The following is a 20,223-nucleotide window of genomic DNA, read 5'->3' on the forward strand; positions in this document are numbered from 1 at the left end:
TGAATGCCTTGTATTGGATTAAACGTAGACAAGACTTCATTGCTAACTCTCTCTGGTGCATCAGGGCTGCCTTCCAATCTACATCCATGTCTCCTACATTACGCACCCATCTCTCCCGCAGTGTAACTAAGTTTTCCGGCATATTGTTGCTTAACATTTTATATGTGAGGGAAACTGCTTCTTTACCCAATTCTTCAGTAAACAACCGGCCTTCCAGTGGAGTTTATTCTGGGTGCCCTCCCCAGGCAGCCCCTCTGCCTGCCACGCATGTTGTACTTGCGCATACTCAAGGAATTGGTTGTCACTCTTCCCATATTCATGTTATAGTGAAGAGAACAGCATTATATCCCCCTTTTCCAACAAATCTCCCACCCTAGAGATCCCAATGATTTCCTACGACCTAAGTCCCTTTAGCCTCACCATCTCCGGGAGCCAAGTCCCTTCCCATAGGGGTGTCTCCTGAGAGTTCCTACCGTACCATCCCAGGCATTTTGTAGCTTTGCCCCATTCTGTTATGTCTACCTGGGTGGCTGGAAGTAGAGGTGGCAAACCCTTTTCCCCATATAGACCATATCCCCCCATTATGCCTGCTCAAGTTGGAAAGTGGAGTGGTCCGGGAGGGCGCGGGGGGTGGTGAAGATCCACTTATTGATGGTAATTAGGTGGGCCGCCCAATAGTAAGCTTCCAGATCAGGGAGAGCTGTACCCCAATTGTAAGGATTCTGTTGTGTCCATAGAGCTATTCTGCGGAGCAGGGAGCACACATCCCCAGCCAAGCTTTTAAAAACCTCCTGGGGAATCTGGTATAGGTATTCTGTAAATCCTACAACAGTTTAGGGAGGGAGATTATGTTAAACATAGCTGCCCGTCCCAGTAAAGTGAGGGGCAGCCCCCTCCACCTCCCCAAATCACCTCAAAAGGCTTTCGCTACTCTCCCCAAATTTCTGCAGAGCTCCTTCTCCAATGTCAGAAAAATTCCTAAGAACTTGAAGTAATCTACTGCTAGCATCAGACCGCTTTGGAGCCAGTACGTGTCTATCTGGCCCCTGGGAAGATACATTACTGACTTATCGCAATTGAATCTATAACCAGAGTAAGTCCCGTACTCTTCAAAGAGATGAAAGATCAACGGGAGGGAAGTGGTCAACTTGGTAATGTAGAGCAGGACCTCATCTGCATACAGCGAGTTTTTTTTCTGGCTTCCCCAACCCATCCCCCCCCCCCTCCTCAATGCCAGAGAGAGTGATTTCAGACACCCCCAGGTGGCACCCCACTATAGAGGCTTAAGTCTCTATTGTAAGCGCTAACGGGGGGGGTAAGGGACATCCCTGCCTGGTCCCTCTACCAATGGGGAAATCCAAGTACACCACCCCATTCACCCTCACTGCTTCACTCTGGGCCTGATATTATATCCCTACCCACTTCCGATGCTGGGGACTGAAGCTGCACCTCTCCAGGATTTGTTCCAAAAAGGGCTAGTGCACTGCATCAAACGCCTTCTCTACGTCCAGTGCGAGAATAAAGTTGGGGGCTGGATATCCCGTACCTCGTTCATCTAATTGTGTACCCATCTTAGGTTATAGCTCATTTACCTGCCAGGCATAAAGCCTGGCAGATCTCTGTGCATCAGGGACGTAATGACCTGTATGAGCCTCAAGGCCAGTATACTAGCCAGCAGTTTGACCTCGATATTAAGCAGAGAGATAGGGCGGTATGACTCACTTGATTCTTTCGGTTTACGTTCCTTTTGGATTACCGCAATGGTGGCCCATTGGAAGCAATCCTTGCTTCTGACCTCCCAAAACATATGCAATAAATGGGGTCCTAGCATGCCGGCATATCGTTTATAGAATTCTGCTGGAATTCCATTTGGCCCAGGGGCTTAACCAGATTTCAGCTTTGCTATGGCAGTCTGAACCGCCGCCAGTGTAATGTCAGCATCTAGTGCGCCTCTGGCTTCTGCGTCCATCATGGGGATATCTATGGATGCCAGATATTGAGCTATCTGGTGCGCCTTATGCAGTGGTCTAGCCCTGTTGAACTGCCTATAGTACCGGCGAAGCATCCATCCAAATACGAAATCTCCCCATCAGGTCCCACTTTGTGCCACTTCCACCTGGCCTCGAATTCTTCCTACTGAGCTAAACCAGGTGTCCACCAGCCTTATCCCCATTGTTGTACAAGTGATGCAAGGTGGCCAGCATTTGCTTCGATGCCCCTTCCTGTTCCAAGTCCCAATGCTTGGCTCTCATGAGTTCTAGTTGTCTAATTCTAAAGGCTTTCAACTCGGGGTCTCCCTCTAGCTCAAGAAGCTGTTGTTCAAGGAGTTCCAGAGTCTCCGTCAATTTCCTCTTCTTTTGGATCACTTCGGGTTTGGGCTCTGTCTCGGAGAACAGACTTATATGCCTGACATAATACCACTTTGGAAGCAACTGAGCCCTTATTTTCCTTGAAATACAACTCTGTATCCACTTGCAGCCCCACTGCCACTTCCAAGTCCTGCAGATCCCAGGCGCTGAGTTTCCATCTTAGTCTCCCACCTCTACTTGGTCTGCCCAACCTGACCAGCAGAGAGGAGTGATCAGAGTTCCCTTGCCAAGTGGTCTGCCTGTTGGATGGTGTCCACTTCCCCAGCCAGGGCAAAGAGATAGTCTAACCTGGAGAAAACCCTGCGGGCCCCCCGAAAAGTACGAATAACGTCTGTCTGTGGGGTGTTTTTGAGGCCACAGATTTGAAAGACACAGTGTAGTAACAGTGTGAGAGCGGGGTGTCCTGTGAGAAAATCCCCGTGTCCTGGACCTGTCTAAGTCCCCTGCCATGGCATCATTGAAATCGCTGCCTATTATGTGCATCGAGGAGTGAGCCAGCAATACCTCTAAGTTTCACCATTGTGGATGTTTGCAGCTACAGGGGGGCATACACACTAATCAGAGTAACCTCATTGCGGCCCCAGAACCCTTTCACTCCCACATACCTGCTGTAAAGGTCAAGCTATTGGTTCACTACCTAGAAGGGGGAGTTCTTTGTAATCAGGATCACCACCTCCCTGGAGCCAGTGCTATATTCGGCATGTGCCTGTATGGTCTATACTCCTTTTCCCAGAAATGGACAATGTGTCCTCTGGAAATGGGTGTCTTGTACAAGAATGACATCAGGCTGCAGCAGTTTGATGTATTGGGTAGCCAGGTTACACCTAATTATATCCCCCAAGCCCATTAATGTTCCAGGACAGAACCACAATGGCCTTGGTGTCTAAGGGTAGATTACGTGCCATGACTCAGTGTTGATAAATGTTGTCTGTGCTCCCTCTTAAAAGACTGCTGCGCAGCTGAAGTATCTGTGTCCCTCCACCTGAACCAATAAGGCCCTGAACCAAAAACACAATCCACTACCCCACAAGGACCCCCACGAGTGTATTACCCCATAACTAAACTGTAACTACTCGCCTGGGGGAAGACTGAGAGGTCTGTAGCCCACCACCCATCCCACAAATCCAATCCCACACAATAACTAAACACAACCAGAGCCTACCGTCCCTGTGCGCGGTGGCCCACTGGTCAGTGTAGCAAAAGGTTTGCGCTCAGTTCTGAACAATCCGCGAAGGGCCGTGGAGACGTGTTCCACAGCTCTCTGGCCTGGATCAAAACGCCATTCTTGTTGCTATACTTCTTTCTGTAGTCCTGAAGCTGTTCCATCGGGGGGAGGGCCTCAGGATCTTGTTAAAAATTGTCATTGGCCACCGCAAGGGGATGTGGGGTGTCAGACCCAGTCTCTTGATCTTCCCCTGTGTAGCCGTGTGGTCTTTCCCCCCCTTGACTTCCTCTCTGCTCGTCTTGGTGTTTGCCAGCCGGTACCCCTCCAAGTCTGAGGAGTCCGCTAGCCGTCTGCTCTCTTGCTCACCATGCCATAGATTCCCTTTCCATCCCTAGCGGTGGATGCCAGCCCCTCCTCCGGATCCACTGCTGTGCTTTTGGCTGGGACCCTTCGCCACTATGGGATCGCAACTCAGCCCTTCTTTCACCCTGTCCTGACAACCTGGGGTGTTCATCCTGGCACTCCCAAGCATCATCCTCCGTTGCAGCTGGACTTCATGTGTATAATCAGGGAAGACCAGAATTTTGAAATTCTCATGATGGACCTATCCCAGACATCAGACTTCAGTGAGGATCATGTCCCGATTCTGAAAGTTCAGGAAATGGTCTATCGCAGGGCTCGAGGTGGGGGGTTGGGGGCCCAGACGGGAGGCCCCAGCTTGCCCCGGGCACAGACTCAGTGATCCATGGGGTGCCTTCAACCATGTACGACCCTCAACAGAGCTCTCCATAGCTCGACAATAGCAATCCTCTAGCACAAGGAAATTACAGTCCCGACACAGGCCAGGCAGCCCACTGGGCCAGCAACAGCCACCAGGGATCCCCAAGAGGGCAGTCCAGTGGCCTTCCATCCAGCTGCAGCAGAAGTCCGGGCCCAATCTCTCAGCAGCTCTCCTTGCAGGGGTGTCTGGCACGGGATCATCACCGCTCTCCGGCAGTCTGAGGACGCTCAGCCCTCACTGCCGCCCAGCAGACTCCCCGGATACCACTCAGCCGCTCCAGAGTGGGAGATGTCCAGCTCTGCAGTCTCTCTACCTCTCCCGGTGCAGCGCCACTGAAAAGCCAGGGGGCGATGACCACGCCGCCACCTCTGCGGTCCCTACCAGGGCACTAAGCGGACACCACTCCAGATGCAAGATCAGACAAGTAGCGCTGGGGCATGTGCTCAGTTTTTCTCCGCCTAGTCACACCAGTGACTTGGGCTCTGCTCCTCCGGCCTCTGTGAACCTCAAGAGGACCTGCCCAGGCAGCCCCTGTGAGCTCAGCGTCGCAGTTATATCGAGGACACCAAGCACACACACAGCAATCGTGGCATGCCTCTGCATTCGGGGGCAAAAGACACACAGATGATGGATGGAATGAAGGGGAAATCGAACATTCTTCCCCAGTCAATAGATCTGGGTCAAATCCAGTGGCGGCTCCACCACGTGGGCGTCGGGGTGTTGTCCCACTGCTTTCTCGCAGTGCGAGAAGCAGAAATGTAAAATGGAATAAATACCATTTTACGTTTCTGCTTCTCGCTCTGCGAGAAAGCAGAAGGGTATGTCAGATTGCCTGGATGGGGGCGGGCGGGTGGGCGGTTCAGGGAGGAGTGGCTAGCCCAATGTTATGGGCGCTGATTGTTTGGTCGGCCCCAGGGCCGACCAAACCAGTCATAGCACTATCTGTTTTTTTCATGTAGGCTGCTGCGCAGCCTGCATGAAAAAAACTGCCTCCCCTAAGAGTCCTGTAAGGACGGCGGCCTATCCAATCACAACGCTGCCATTGCAGCGTTGTAATTGGCTTAGGGGAAGGAGGTAGGCTGCCTGTTACTGCTTCCTGTTTTCACAGAGTGGGAAGCGCGAAGCAGGAGTTCGGCCCGGAGGCAAGGTAAGTTTTTCTTATTTTTTTTTCTTTAATTAAATTACTCCCTCCCTGCCCCCCCCACCCCCCACCCCACACGCCTCCCGCGACCCCCTCCCGTCATGCAGTGCTAATTTCACGTAATAGGAGCCGGCCGTGGGGTCAGGACCCGACGGAGGGGGTATGAGTAAATGCTTCAGATAATACATAGTTTCCCAATCAGAGCAGAACCATCTCTGGAACACAAACATGTTCCAGAGATGGTTCTGCTCTGATTAGGAAACTATGGATTATCTGAAGCAGTTACTCATGCCCCCTCCGTCGGGCCCTGGGGCACGCACGAGCGTTGTGGTGAAGTGCTGTGTGTCTGATGCTCCCCTGCCTCCGAGGGTCCATCACCCCGACTGGCACCACACACCGGATACCCTTGGTTCCAGCTCCCATTGAAGCCCGTGGTGAGGCTGCACAGCGCCTCTTTCAGTGAGCACACATCGAGGGATGGGATTTCATGGTTCTTCAATGGATAGCAATTACCTACATATATTCTTAAAGCCATGGCCTCACGAGGGCCTACCAGCTGGCCACTCTTTGTTCTGTTTTTAAAACAATAGGAATGTGTTTATTTTTTAATTTAACGAGGACTATTGAGTTTATATTTCGCAATCAATTCATTTGAAAAGATGTGCAACAGTGTTTGTGTTGTTAATTACATTCGGTGTCTATGTGTTAATTACATTTTCTTGACTGATTTTGTGCATGGGGCAAGGGGGTCGCTGGTACTTCTGCTGTTGGACCCATCTGGGGTTATTTTTTTTAAGATACTACAATGGAAAATATTGCCAATCTTATTCACTCTTCTGACATTATCTGATATGTAATGTTCAGAAGGTAAAGGCAGAAATGATTTCAGTCTGTTGTGTTAGGTTATGTATGCTACGTCCACTTATTTCATGTCCAGTTCTTGTGTGATATTATGCCAGTAAATTCTGACAAATACTGGGTTTTAGGGAGGCACCGCCGAGATGCCCCATACAATTTTGAAGAGGTTTTCCTTTTTGTCAGCATGAACTGTAATTGCGCGACCAGTGTCCCATTTTAACCTGCTCCTAAAAGCTTAGCCTTTGTTGTTGTTCCTCAGGCTGTAAAAGGCGAATTGAATTCACAAATACTGCATTTGCCACTTATTGGAAACTTGCAATGTTAGTGAGGAACCTTGCTTAATGTTGCCATACAACGAGCGGTGCCTTAGGTGGTTCAAGTTGAGAGTATGTGTGGAGAACAGGTATTCAAACTACGAGGCTTTTTCTGCTTATTTTATTATAGGTAAAGTTTGTGGACTGTGGACATGATTTGCCCAAATACTAAAATATGATCGGTCACAATGCAAATGTTAAGATATTTTCAAATGCTTAGACTAATAATACCGATATTGTGTTTTTGGAAGTGCACAGATGTATATTTGCAATATCGGCACATTTTTCTTAGTTTCTTATCATCTTAGTTTCTCGGACAGCCCAGTGCGAGGCACCTTTTACTCTGACGGCAACAAACCCTGAACATTATTTATTACACAGTTTATATTACACGCCAACAGGTATTTAATCATTGCATTCTGCTAGAGCGCTTCATGCAGTATTGCTTTCCTGTAGTTGTAGCATGTCACCTATTTTTAAAACAGTGAGATCACATTTCTTCTTTGACTATCACATTCCCACCGTGTCTGATTTTTACATGATGACTTAGTACACGTGGAAATACCCTGGTAGGCTGGAGGACAGTGTGCTGCGCTCACTGGATGAATTATCTGGGAAATTGTCAGTCCAACATTCATGTCGAGGGAGCGTTGCACCGTTTCATTGCGGACACATGTGTTATGGGGAGTGTAGAGTCTCCAGGGCATAGTGCACAAGACCTACATGGCATAAGAGAGAACAGGGATATCATGTGGCCTAAGATTGAGAAGGATTTCAAGGGCACCAACATAAGGAGCCTCAGGGGACCAGAGAGTGAAAATAAGCTTATAAGTCCTACCTTGGACCCTGGGATGGCTTTTCTACTGAGAATTTGGGGAAAAGATAACATGGGAAGCCTTTGCTGTTACAAGCAGGCATTTTTTACACAGAGTACTACTTGAAATGCATTCATATTTTCTGCACTTTAAAAAAATGTTGTTTCTTGCATGAAAACAGAAAATGAATTTAAGGAAATAGTGTCATCATATTGATGTACAGCACCACACAGTCAATGAATGTATTTATTGTATAGTTAAAACCATTTCAAGTGTATCAGTGTGTTCAAAAGTTAATATGGGCAAATGATAACATCAGCATACGCAAAGATTGTCCTCTATAGCTCATAAAAATTGGCAATTTCTTAAATGATAAATAATTCAATCATGTTGCTTTATTGACCTTCCTGCTTCCTCAAATTTGCTTGAAAAGGCACCATTTGTCCACTCTTTTTTCAAAATTTTCTCTAGGGTTGTTTAGGCTCGCTCGCCGGAGTGCAGTACGTCAATAATTTTACGCCCACCACTTTAAAATGTCACCAGCCACCACTGGTCAAATCCATCGTTCTTTTGCTCACCATGTCACCCCAGTTTAGACCCAGCCATATGCAAATCCGTCTTGACCCTGTGCCTCATGGGAACAGTCCAGATCAAATTTCCAAGCCCGGTCCTCCCTGGGCTGGAAACAAGCATCCTGGGACCGGTTTCAGGGCATCCCCCCCTCATCAGCCAGGCTAACTTGAATCCAGTGGCACAGTGAGCGCGGGACCTGAAAGAGTGTCCGATGTGGTCACCATGTTTGACTAACAACCCCCCGCCAGCCGCTCTACCAACTTAAATAGGCGGCAGCCGCCACTGACCAGGCCAAGTCATTGGTGTTGCATATATCAGACATCTGAAGACCTAGTTCACCTTCTGAATCGGCAACATTGACCATGAAGTACATGTCTGAACTAATGCCACAAGAGCGCTATTTGGTTTTCCAATTCATAATCACAAAGAATTAAAAAAATGGACCTGATTGTGAGCGCTGAGCATAAATATTAACTACCGTGTTCACGAGTCTCAAGTAAGATAAACAAGAAAATGTGTACAGTACACTGGTTATGGAGGAAAAATGAAAATAAGAATTTCTTTGTGCAAAAAAATCTTAGTTATGAAAAATAAACAGTTGTCTTCCACCACGAGTAATCCTTAAAGAGGTCAAACCATCATTTCGTAGCCTTTTATTCTTAGAATAGGAAGTTATGCTGTCTGATAGATGAGTGTTGAGTGTCTTCGTCATATTGAAAAAAAGAATATCATTGGTGAAGTGCCCGAATAATTCCTCCTTGAAAAGTGATTATGGCAGGTGACGTTAATGAAACTTTGGTATGAGTTAAAGAAAATAGACTTTTGAGTTAGGCCTTTTAATGAGAAAAACTCTAGCTTTTTCAGTGAGTTACTTTTTAAGAAATATCCAAACTATGATTTTACAGGGAGAAAAGTCCGCCTGGTTCTCTGTGGTTGCTTCTAACCTGTTGCCAGTACATATCACACATTTGGAGAAAGCAGATGCCATCTATGAAAACCATGCTGGAAAAACGTTACTCGGGGTAAGCCACCATACTTGTTTGGAAATTCTTCAGTAATTGTAAACTCACATAAATGAAGACAATGGTAAAGCATTGGTTATTTGCTGAAAAAATTGAAAGTTCTTGATGTTTCATTTATGAAGACTCGCTTGAAAGTTATGTTTGTTGATGTGCTATGCTCATTGCGATTATGGAATGGAGAAACTTTCAGCCATTATTCAGTACACACAGGCGAAATTTGACAAATTAAGGAGAGTGTTTCAAATATACATGTCAAGAGACCGGAGGGGTGGATCTACCCGCTACTCGTCCACCAAGGGAGGTGGGAGGGGGAGGTTGGAGGTGCATGGCGGACAGAGGGAACTGCTGCCTGGGGAAGGGGCGATTATGTTTGTATTGCCCTTATTACAAAAATATGCTTGTCGCTTTAGGATGTGCTGTACCTGTGTGGGAAATAAAAAAACTCATAAATAAAGTGTTTAGAAAAAGAGGAAGGTGGAAGCCTTGCAATGAAATGGGACGTCTCACAATGGGAGAAGGAAGGAAAGGACATGGGAAAGTGTTTGAAGAGTCTGGCTCCAAGCTACTGGTATTTTTTAATTCACTGCTGTTGGGTTGTTCATTCAGTGTAATGGGTTTATCCAGGATACCTCAGTGGAGGTAAATAGAGGAGAGCGTCGGGGATGTGCTGGGTCAGTGTGCTATTCAAAGGAAGGTAAAGAAGACAGACTAAGTAGTCAAACAATTGCAGAGTACTTAGTGGTACTCTGTACATTAGATTTGTTTATCCATGACTGTGATGTCAAAGTGTTATTCCATGGGTGTCCTTTCAAAGGAGCATTCAATCCTTTGTACAAAGCAGTAGATATCCTCCCAGCAACAAACCCCATGCAATGATTTCCGCCCATGAAGGTCAATGATGACATGACCCATGCAGCTAAGACCCCTAATGAGAATACAAGCAGGATGCTGCGGTTAGATGATTACCAGTGGAAGAAGGAGGACTGCTGGCCACAAGGCGGCCATCTTAGGACTAGTCTCCTGCATGCGCAGAAAATCCCGAAGACGGTCTGTGCCCCTCTTGCAGGTTTCTGATCTTTGTAGCTGAAATGATTGAACCAGATACATAAATCGTGCTGCTATCATAAAAGATGTCCTAATGCAAGTGCTAATAGTAGACTGGACAGGTACTGGGGCTGCAGTAAGTGCACAGAGGAAGAGAAGAGCAAGATTTTAAGGGCTTTCCAAAAGGCATTGTGGTAATGGTGAAGTCTTAGTTAGTAACTGGACTGAGAGAAAGTGCGTTTCATAGCTTAGCAGTCAAATGGGGAAACCTTATGCGGTTAATCCTACCATATTTCATGTGAGAAGCCGACAAAAGAAAGGCAGAAGAGTCTTAAAATCCTATGGTATATAAAATACTTGTCCACGGTCATAGGAAGATTGGGCCAGAGATACATTTATCTTAAGCCGGTGCGAGGTTCAATATTATTTGAATTCTGGTGTCATGATTTTCCTTGGTTAGATTATCAATCTGGGCATGCCATTAGGTATGTTCTTAGATCTTCCAATGAGATGGCCTGTTCAGTCTCTCCCTATCGTTTCTAAAGAATGCAGTCTTTTTGTTAATGGCAAAAATAAGGAAACTAGTTCACCCTTTCTTACCTATCATTGAACCGGAGCAAAGTTTCCGGATAACCACGATAATGTGAATAATTCGACTTTAGTTTCGTACCACAAACGTATAAATGCTAAGAATCTAGATTCAATATAAGTACATTTGTTCCGAATGGATAATGTTAACACCACTATGGCCTTCGCGTCCAACGTTGAACACCCAAGCTCTGTTCTAATATGTGACTAAGGAATTATGCGTACAGGAAAGTTGCATAATGGCGAATTTGTAAACCGTGCTTCATGTCACACATGTGCTTTACCAAGTGCTCTGAATAACGGAAGTTATTGGCAAATGTAATGGTACCCCATTTAGGTTCCCTTGGCAGGCTGAGATGACTGTTTATATTCAGATTCAGGCTACAAGAGATGTAAGAGGCAAGCATTTAACTTGGAACCATGTTTGCCAGCATGGTAACTTGTTTGGTGTTTCAAGATGTACTTTTTATTTTTAGGTCTCGCCTAGCGACGCAGCGCGAAAGCTGTCGCTAGCGAGATCTATTGTTACCGACTTGCTTCGGAAGGGAGACCGGAGATGTGCACGCGCAGGACAGACTGCAAATGTGAACGCGGCCATGAACACGCAGGTACAGACACGCGCGATGTGCACATCTCCTGTCCCCCTTCCGTCAATGCAAGCCAGCTGCATGCAGTAACTGCGCCAACAAACACGCACCAGCCGCCCCCAGCCAGTGCACGCGTACTAGTCTCCCTCAACGCGCGCATGGCGTGCTTTTGCTTTCCCTCCCTCCGGCGTTTCAGCCCACGCTCCGCCTTCTCCATGTCTTCTCTCCGACCGGCCCTGCAGCGCTAGTCCCGGTAGAATGATGCCCAAGATGCGTGTGCTGTGGCTCCTCTGGGCCCTGTGGGCCCCCGGCTTGGCTGGCATGTACTCCCGGGAAGACCCGCTAGTCATCTTGGACTCTGACTCGGCCCGCTCTCACCTGCTCAACTCCAGCAGCGCCTGCTTTGCCGAGTTCTACGCGTCCTGGTGTCACTGCCAGAAATTTGCTCCCATCTGGAAGAAGCTCGCCTTGGACGTACAGGGTAAGAGACCCCCCCCCCCCACCTCCAAGACAGAACATGAGACACACGTGAGACTGCCTTTTCTTCCTTCTCCCCCCCCTGGGTGCTTTCTATCTGCCTGTTACTTCTGATGTTCTATACCCAGTTGGTGAGTAATTACTGTGCTTCTCTGGGCAATTTTCAGCAATAATCTCGCTGTGCTGATGCGGGTCACTTAATCAAACAGCGCCACCTTCCGGAACGTTTCAATTCAACCGGTGGTTTCTTTCATTTTTAGAGCGTTTCAATTCCCCATCCGCATTGGTATGTCCGTTGGTGTATCATCAGAAGCAAGTGTAGGATAATGTGTTCCAATCTATGTCGTGAGTTGACTTATTGCTGTGATTGTCAAGGTATTAAAGACGAGGGATTCCTGCATGCGCACGACTTAACGGAGAGCTTGCGTCGCGTGTAGGTTTTTCATTAAATATACTTGTTTCTCACCCACACAAGTGATGGCTGTGAATGCATAATTTACGGAGCGGTAGTTTAAGCGTTCCTGTAGATTGATGTGTGCCGCCAGCAAAATATTTCAATCCAAGATTTAATCAAAATGTACATAAAATTAACACGGTTTTGTCAGCTCTTCGTGTTACCCGGAACTTTGGGGCGCTGGCAAGTATCCTAAAAGTTTCATAAAGTAGCACTTTGCGCTAAATTGCTCCTATGGAGCATACATTGGGATGTCTTTGCAACCACACATGTTTTTTGATGCAACTCCAGGGTCGGATTGGGATCAAAATTAGGCCCGGGCACCAAACAAAACAAGCATTTGCAATGCAATAGTTCTCGCATTTATGCGAGTTTGAGCTTTTCACATTGAAAATAACAATGCCTTTTATTTTTGTTTTCGTTTTTAAAACTTAAATAAAATGCATGCTCGTTTACAATGCCAATAGCTTAAACTCGCGTAAATACGAGACCTTATTGCATTGCAAATGCTTGTTTTTTTAAGTAAAAAGTCCACAATTAGACTAGAAGTGTTAGTGGTTATAGGAGATGTTTGATGCCAGCAGGACCAAGTAAAGAAAATGTTTTTTATTTTTAAAAAATTGGAAGTTTTTGCAATTTTATACCTTGAGGTATTCAGCTTTGTTCCTCGCAAGGCTACAGAATGTTTAACAAGCATTTTAGTCTAAAAAGGCTACCCTTTCTGGAGATCTATAGTTAACAACAGGTTAATAATACATGTTTTCTTTAAAAATTGAAATGGAGTTTTCAAAATAATGTGTGTATGCTTTAAATTCCTCATTCCCTGAACCTGATCGCCAAAGAATAAATATAATTGCAAATGTATGGGTAACATTTGATTCCTATTGTATTGTTTACATTCAAACTGCATGATTGTCTTCTTAGGCACCCTGCTTTTGACACACTGTTGTACATTGTAGGTCCCAATGGGAGGAGAAGAACGGATGAAGGAGTTCCCACCCCTTGTTCCTGAAGAGATCACACTGCAGGGCATCAGTACGAAAGAGGCAGTGGCTGATATTAAGTTTTCCTCCGCAGGTAACTCAACATATTTGTCCTTCAAGTTCCCAGATTTCAAAGCATGTGACAGGAAGATTGACAAATGCACATACAGAATCCCTACCAGTACAGTTGGTGCAAACATCATTATTCTGTACGTCTCTCGCAGAGAGCCAGTAGCGTAAATATCTGCTTCCAAATGGGATTATTTACTGCTAATGCGTCAAACAAAAATAGTTTTCCATTGTTGTGACGTCACAGGGAATTAAAGGCTGCAGAGCTATCTGCTGCGAGGGAGAGCAAAGAGCACAGCTTCAGGGCCGAAAGAGGAAGGCGGTGAGGTGGGTGGCAGGTAACCTATGTTTTTTTTTTCTTTCAGTTTAGGTGTGGGAAGTTAACTGTATATGTTGGTATGGCTGGATTGCAGGTTTTTTTCCATTTGGGTTAGATTCGGAGGGTAAGCACAAAGGATATCCGAGATGGGTGGCATGAAACCTTTTTGTTCAATATGTGGGAGGGATAGGAAAGGTCAATGATTAGGGTAGTTTGGGAGCGTGGCAGGATGCCAGATGCTATGGTGAGGGAGAATGGTCAGAGGGTGATGAGGTTGGTGGAAGGATGCATGGTTTCATATCTATGGCTACCTCATGACTCCTGTACTCCTACAGATGAAGACAGCATGGGAAGACACAATGAAGGGGTCATACATAACAAAGTTTAAGATGGGTAAGTGTAAATAAAGAGGATCTTATTTCCCTCAGTGTTGTGAGTGACGTCATAGACAACTTAAGCTCTGGTCAAGTTGTCTATTTGACGTCACTCAAAACACCCATAAAATAAATCCCCATTATTTACATTTACCCATGTATATTTCTATAATGGTCATTTCAGATAGGCAAATGGTCTTCCATAGGTGTATGGCATGTAAAAAGTTGAAGGTCAAGTAGCTTTTGTGGTACTGTAATTGAAGGAAACAGATTACATTGTCTTCGCAGTTGTCACCCACATTAAATGTCGATTTAAATCTCAATTTATAAAATAATTTTGGTTATTGACTGTACAAATAATGTCTAATCTGACATGGATTCTGCCAGGAAATAATTGTTTAATGAGAAAATTAGTTGCATGACTTGTTCTGCTGAATTCTGAGAGCCACTTAATTTTGCGAAAGTGCCTGTGAGCAGTATGACCAAAAAAGTCCTAAATGCAAGACAATGGCTTTGGGTCGATGCATTTGTAACCCTCTCATCCAAAAGGATACTATCAGCAGTCCTACAAAAGCGGTTAACTCCATAATAAGGAAGGTGTCTACAGTTATTTGTAAAGGACTGGCGATCTATAACAAATCTAGTGTTCAAGGGATGTGCATTTCAGAATTTAAGTGCGATCACGGACAATCTTCTACCTTGTGCCCACTCATATTTGGATGTTAATACTTGAAGAAGAGTCGGATTACTAGGATTTAGAGTGCATTTAGGGGTTTAGGAATGACTTAATTCTCTAAGGTAAAGGGAGGTTGAGGCACGTAGGCCAATAAGCATGAGGCAAAGAAACTTTGACCCATTTAGTAACAGGAGCCAGTTTGAGCTTTAAGTTGGATATGCAGAATATCCTCCAAGATGCTGCTTGTATTCTATTTACCATCATGGGCAAAAAGCATATATAAAATTATAACTTTTTATGCACCCAATTAATAAGAGGTACAAATGCAGTTATATGCTCCTATTCAAACGGGACTCGAACTAAAAACCTGGTTAGAAAACGAGAAAATTGGTCAATACCATGTCTTTCAAGAGCAGAGGTTTTTTTTCCATAAAAGTGTTAAGTGACGCAGAAAGGAAATGTAAACGGTTTAGCAAATTAAACTTTTCTGCCTATTTTCATCATGTTTTTTTCTCTTGCTCTTTTTCTATTCAGGTTGGGTCGCTGTCACTGCTCATTCTGAAGACCGTCTGCATTTGAGGTGCTACACTCCAAAGGGAACAACCCTAACAGTACGCCAGCCTCCTCTTTTACCACACATAGTTAACGTCAGAGGAGAGCGCCTAAAGAAGAGTCCAGCGTATGCAACCAAAAAAACACCACCGCTTGTAAGCAACCTGCGCTCAAATCAAAATCGACAGCCAGCTAAAAAATGAGAATGGTGGAAACCAAAAAGTAGGGGGGAAGATAAACCTGTACAATTGCTGTTCTTTACAGACCAGATCAGATGTGGTAAATGGTCTTTGGCAGCCTGCTGAAATGCAGCAAGATGTTTTGAACATAACTTCTGTTAATCCTCCTTACTGGGTTGCTTGCTATTTGGTGCAAAGAAAGTGAATTCTCTGTGTTGCAGCACAGTAATAAACTGTGGATGCTCATTTAGGCTTTAATGAAAACCGGTTTATTTTCTGATTTTATGGAATCGGATGAGACTTTGCTTCAAAGCGAAAAGAGTATTTGTTTCACATTGCAATGACACTGGACGTCCAAGGCAAACCAAAAGTTGTCTAGGTTCAGACGTCTGCTGGTATCCAGTCAAAAACCTGAAATCTGTTGTACTCATTTGAGTTTTTCAAGATCTCTGCAAAATGGGTATGGCTGTGATGTTGTTTGAACTCCTCCGCTTTTCTATTAACATTAAAATAGCAAGACCGATTCAACCTATTAAGAGTCAGCGAAGCTTACAAAAAAAGACTTTTTTTTTTTTTTTAAAGCCTTCTCAAACCTTTATTTTTAAATTGAAAACTTCAGATGGCCTTTCAGAGTTGTGCGGCCCCATCTGTTGTATTGCATATTCTGAACTAGGATTCACTTTACGGCTATGTTTGAACTTACTATGCATCAATGTTAATACATACAATATTCTACATTTAATTATGTTTCGCAAAAGTTGTGTGCCATTGTACAGGTTCAGCAGTAAAAAAGAATTCATGAAACTTCAAAACAAGTAAGGAAACGTCTGTCATATGTTACATTTCCCTAGCATACCAAGAATTGGGGCAATGGAGTGAAATATCCAATATGGTGTTAATCAAATTTACATTGAAAAAATATTTTAGGGACGAGAGAACCACTAAGATTGGTAGGCTGTTGTGCGAAGTGGTATGATTGAGGTCTGTTTTGGGTCTCTATTACAACTCTTTAAAGATCATCCAAATCTTAAACACTACTGCTAATGGATACATCTGCCCAGATTTCTCACCTCAGGAATATCCTCCCAGGCATCAGAATGATCTGGAAAGCCGTTCGTAGCAGACTTTAGCACTGCCGTGTGGCACCTTGCAGTTTCAGATGTAACTCTCTTTGTCATATATGATAACAGCGGCATATAATAGTTATCAAACACAGGTGATGGAAGGAATGCTTGCAATTTGTCTAACCACTGGCAGTCTCTCGGGGTAGCATCCCAACCCATCGTTCTATGTTAACCATGCCACCTCGGTTTGGACCCAACCATATGTATATTAGTCTTGACCTTGCCCCAATGGGATCAGTACAAGGTAAAGAATGATTTGCCATTCAATTCAGTTGGAGCATGCTTTTATGAGCATCTGTAATCAGTCCTAATGTAATTGCGATTGTGTTTGCTACCTCTTCCACTATTCCAGCTTTGCATCTAGTTTCTCAGATAGTCTGCCCTGCACAATGTAGGGAAAGAGAATGGAGAGTAATATGTTTGCTTCAGAAAACTCGAAGCGGATCTATTGCCGCTGCCCTTCAGGCTTCAAAGCCTTTGCAGTGCTCACAAACTACACACCATTATAACATAGCAAGATGAGTAACATCGGCCACAAAAGGCCAAAGGGATAGCAGTATTTTTCAAGTCTTAGGAAAGACTGAGTGAGGATTCCATTACATTTTTGCAGACCGTGCCCATGATCGTACCAATCAAGACAAGTTTTCTTACTTTCAAGGGGCACATTCCCCCCCACATCAGCAGGCACATAAGTGTATATCCTGCAAGAAGAGAGGTTATTTATTTGTATTTCCCAAGTAGCAGCACATGGGAGTTGTTCAAATTAAGAATGCAGTGGCCCCACTCAAGGACAGGTTCAGTATAATTTGTACTTTCATTAGTTCCCAATTCCACAGCAGTGATGTACTCAGTCAGCAGCCAGATGCTCATGTTAATATGGAAATCAATGAAAATGAAATCGCCTTCTTATTAACAGAATCGCCTGTTGTGAACTCCACATCCTCTCCGACTCCCAAATATGTAGTCAAGCAGGCCATGAATCCTACGCACAGGATTGCTAATTGATAGGTCACAGGTGGGTAAGTGTGTAGCTGGCAGGCTAAGACTCGGGCAGGTAACTCATGGTAAATTCCACAGATGGGTGCAGTGACATTACAAAGGGTCCAGGGAGACTGCCCCAATAATGCGCACATGGCCAGAGGGGGGTACCCACACTCCTAAACCACCAAAAAAGTCAGATGCCGCATGAGTTAGGAACACATAGCCAATCAGGACATAGCACATGCACTAATCACGCGCTCACCCTGCCAGACATCTGGACACGTAAACCACAGGCCACATTGTGTCCACCCAAGGTAGGGACCCACCTTTGGTAACCATTAGACAATTAATGTATGACTCCAAAGGCAGCAACCAACATTCTTTACCATATATGCTATGCCAGAAACTTTTACAACCCATCATGTTTTGTATAAAAGAAGGTCACCTACAGATTGTAAACTGAGACAGTGCTCAGACCCTGTGCCTGTTGCTGTTCTCCCGGCCGTAATGTTTAATTTAACAAACTGTTACTGTTTGGCCAAATGCGTCTTATGTTCTGTTATTTAAGGGATATTGAACTTAAGTAACACTCAAGACAGTGTCAAAGATAGCAAGCCAGACCCTCGGAGGGATTTGGTATCGGGAGCAGGTGGCTTACCTCAGACAGAGGTGGTACGAGGTATAATGGGTGCAACATTGCATGTCTGTGATGGGGTACACATAGAAGTGGGACTCTGGCATGGCCCACTGACTAGTCAGTGCAGCAGCAGAAACAGTACAAGCAGAGGGTCCAAACCCCCGGTTGCAGGTCCGGAAGCAGATGAAGAAGGGTTGTCGTTTCTGGGCTGTACAGTTCTGCATTGCGCCGAGAGGGAAGAATCCACAATGCAAAACCACAACATTTAACAGCCTTATTGGTGAGAAGCAGAACTTTGGGCCGTGCCAGTTTGATTGAAGGGGAGTATTCCACTGGTGCACTTTAATATAGATGTCATCTTTAGGCTGAAGGCAAGCGGCAGGTGCTGGTAGGACACTGGGGTAAGATAGCTTAGCTCTGAGAAGAAAAACTGTAGAGACCGTGTATAAGCTTTCTTCAGTATTTTAAGACTGCATCATAGTTCAGTTCTAGATCATACTCTGCATCAGAGACTGAATGGTTTGAGGATAAACTCATAGGTCACCCCTTCACAATCTCATAGGGTATTTCTCTGATGGACCATAATTCTAAGGGTAGAGTTTTGGGCCATTTCAATTTCAGAACATCTCTTTGCTATCTTATTCCTGAGGGTCCATTGTTTCTTTCTTGTTTAGCAATTCTTTGTGGTTTTTAAACAGAAATGCATATTAAATACCATTATCATACATCTAGTAACAGTAAGCGGTTAAACAGTACGGTTAAGCGGCTAAATCACTTACACCCATCTTGCAATGGAAAGTATCAATAATAAATGATATTACAGTTAAATACATTTGTTGAAACCGAACAGCAAAATGTATACCAGTCGGAATCGACTAAAATATCAGTTCAAGGTTTCAGTGAACAATGTTCGAAAGTAAACATGTTGATCTGAATGTTGGGCTTCAAGCAGAAGACCACATCTTAGTAGTATTAAGCATTCAGTATTGCAGTATATTAGTGGATTATGTTGATAGCACTCTATGATTTTTGACCTTTTAAACAGAGGCATGTTCAGAACGTGGTCAAGGAAAGAGAGATAAGACGTCCTTGGTCAGGCAACCCAACGACATTGACTGTATTGATCCGAAGATAGTTTGCTGGTCTGTCAGGCGATATATAACGCTCATATGATGCTACTGTGAACATATCTTGGAGAAAGTTATCAAATGGAGAGGGGGGGGGGGGTCATTTCCATTTCCTGAGGAAGCCTAGTTTTGCCACCGCCATAGAACTTTCTATCCAGTATTTTGGGTACCTAGTTCAGTCCTGGATGTCTTTGGTGTCATGAAGTATGACAAATTTTGGGGAAAGATAAATGTATTGCCCCATTTGACTTTAGAGATTTTTCAACATCCTGCAGGAGAATGAGAGAATGGGGCAGGACCAAAGTATATGAAGCATATATATCTCCCTGTGGATTCCCACCTCTTCAACAGTGAACAGAGGCTGTCAGGTGTGCTTAGTTGAGTTTTTGGGTAAGGCGTTTTCCACATCTATGGATGATGCTAGTTTGCAGTCTGTGATAGGTTTCACGTGGATTTATTTTTATTTTTTAAACCTACTTGTTGACGTTTAAAACATTCTGTGCAGTGATACAGAGGTTTCGCATTCTAAATAAGAACTTGGTTAAGAGTGAAACAGGTTTTGATAAATAGAATATTTTCTAACATGTAAATATGAACCATGAGTACAAATGTTACATGTTTTCCCCATGTGGGTCATGGGGGATGTGATTAAGAGTTTGAATTGTCACAGCAGGTAAGATCAAATCAGTAAGGATTCCATATCTGATTTGTCACAGATAACAGGCTCTCCATGCCACTGGAATCCAGTTATCCTGGCTAATGAGGGGTGAAACCCCAGAACCAGTCCTAGGATGAGTGTTTCCAGTCCAGAGAGGACCTGGCCTGGCAGTTCGGGCTGGACTGCTCCCATTGGGTGCAGGGTCAAGACTGATTTGCATATGGCTGAGTTCAAACTGGAATGGCATGGTAAGCAAAAAAACGATGGATTTAGGCCCAGATCTCTGTACTGGGGTGAATGTATGACATTGTTCTACATTTTGTCCCTCAACTGTTTGTTTTTGCAAATATCTAACA

At 44.7% G+C, this 20,223-nt stretch overlaps 1 protein-coding gene across 1 annotated transcript in view; it reads left to right on the forward strand.

Annotated features, from left to right (window-relative positions):
* NOA1 (nitric oxide associated 1) overlaps positions 1–16,152 on the forward strand; it is a 91,312-nt gene extending 75,160 nt beyond the window's left edge. The window contains exons 6-8 of the mRNA XM_085641184.1: positions 8,922–9,038; positions 13,148–13,265; positions 15,144–16,152. Of these exons, the coding sequence (XP_085497310.1) occupies positions 8,922–9,038; positions 13,148–13,265; positions 15,144–15,364 (456 nt within the window). The 3' untranslated portion in view covers positions 15,365–16,152. The remainder of the gene's footprint in view (positions 1–8,921; positions 9,039–13,147; positions 13,266–15,143) is intronic.
* The last annotated feature ends 4,071 nt before the right edge of the window (positions 16,153–20,223 follow it).

The sequence above is a fragment of the Triturus cristatus genome, chromosome 2_2, assembly GCF_964204655.1.
Source record: "Triturus cristatus chromosome 2_2, aTriCri1.1, whole genome shotgun sequence".
NCBI lineage: Eukaryota > Metazoa > Chordata > Amphibia > Caudata > Salamandridae > Triturus > Triturus cristatus.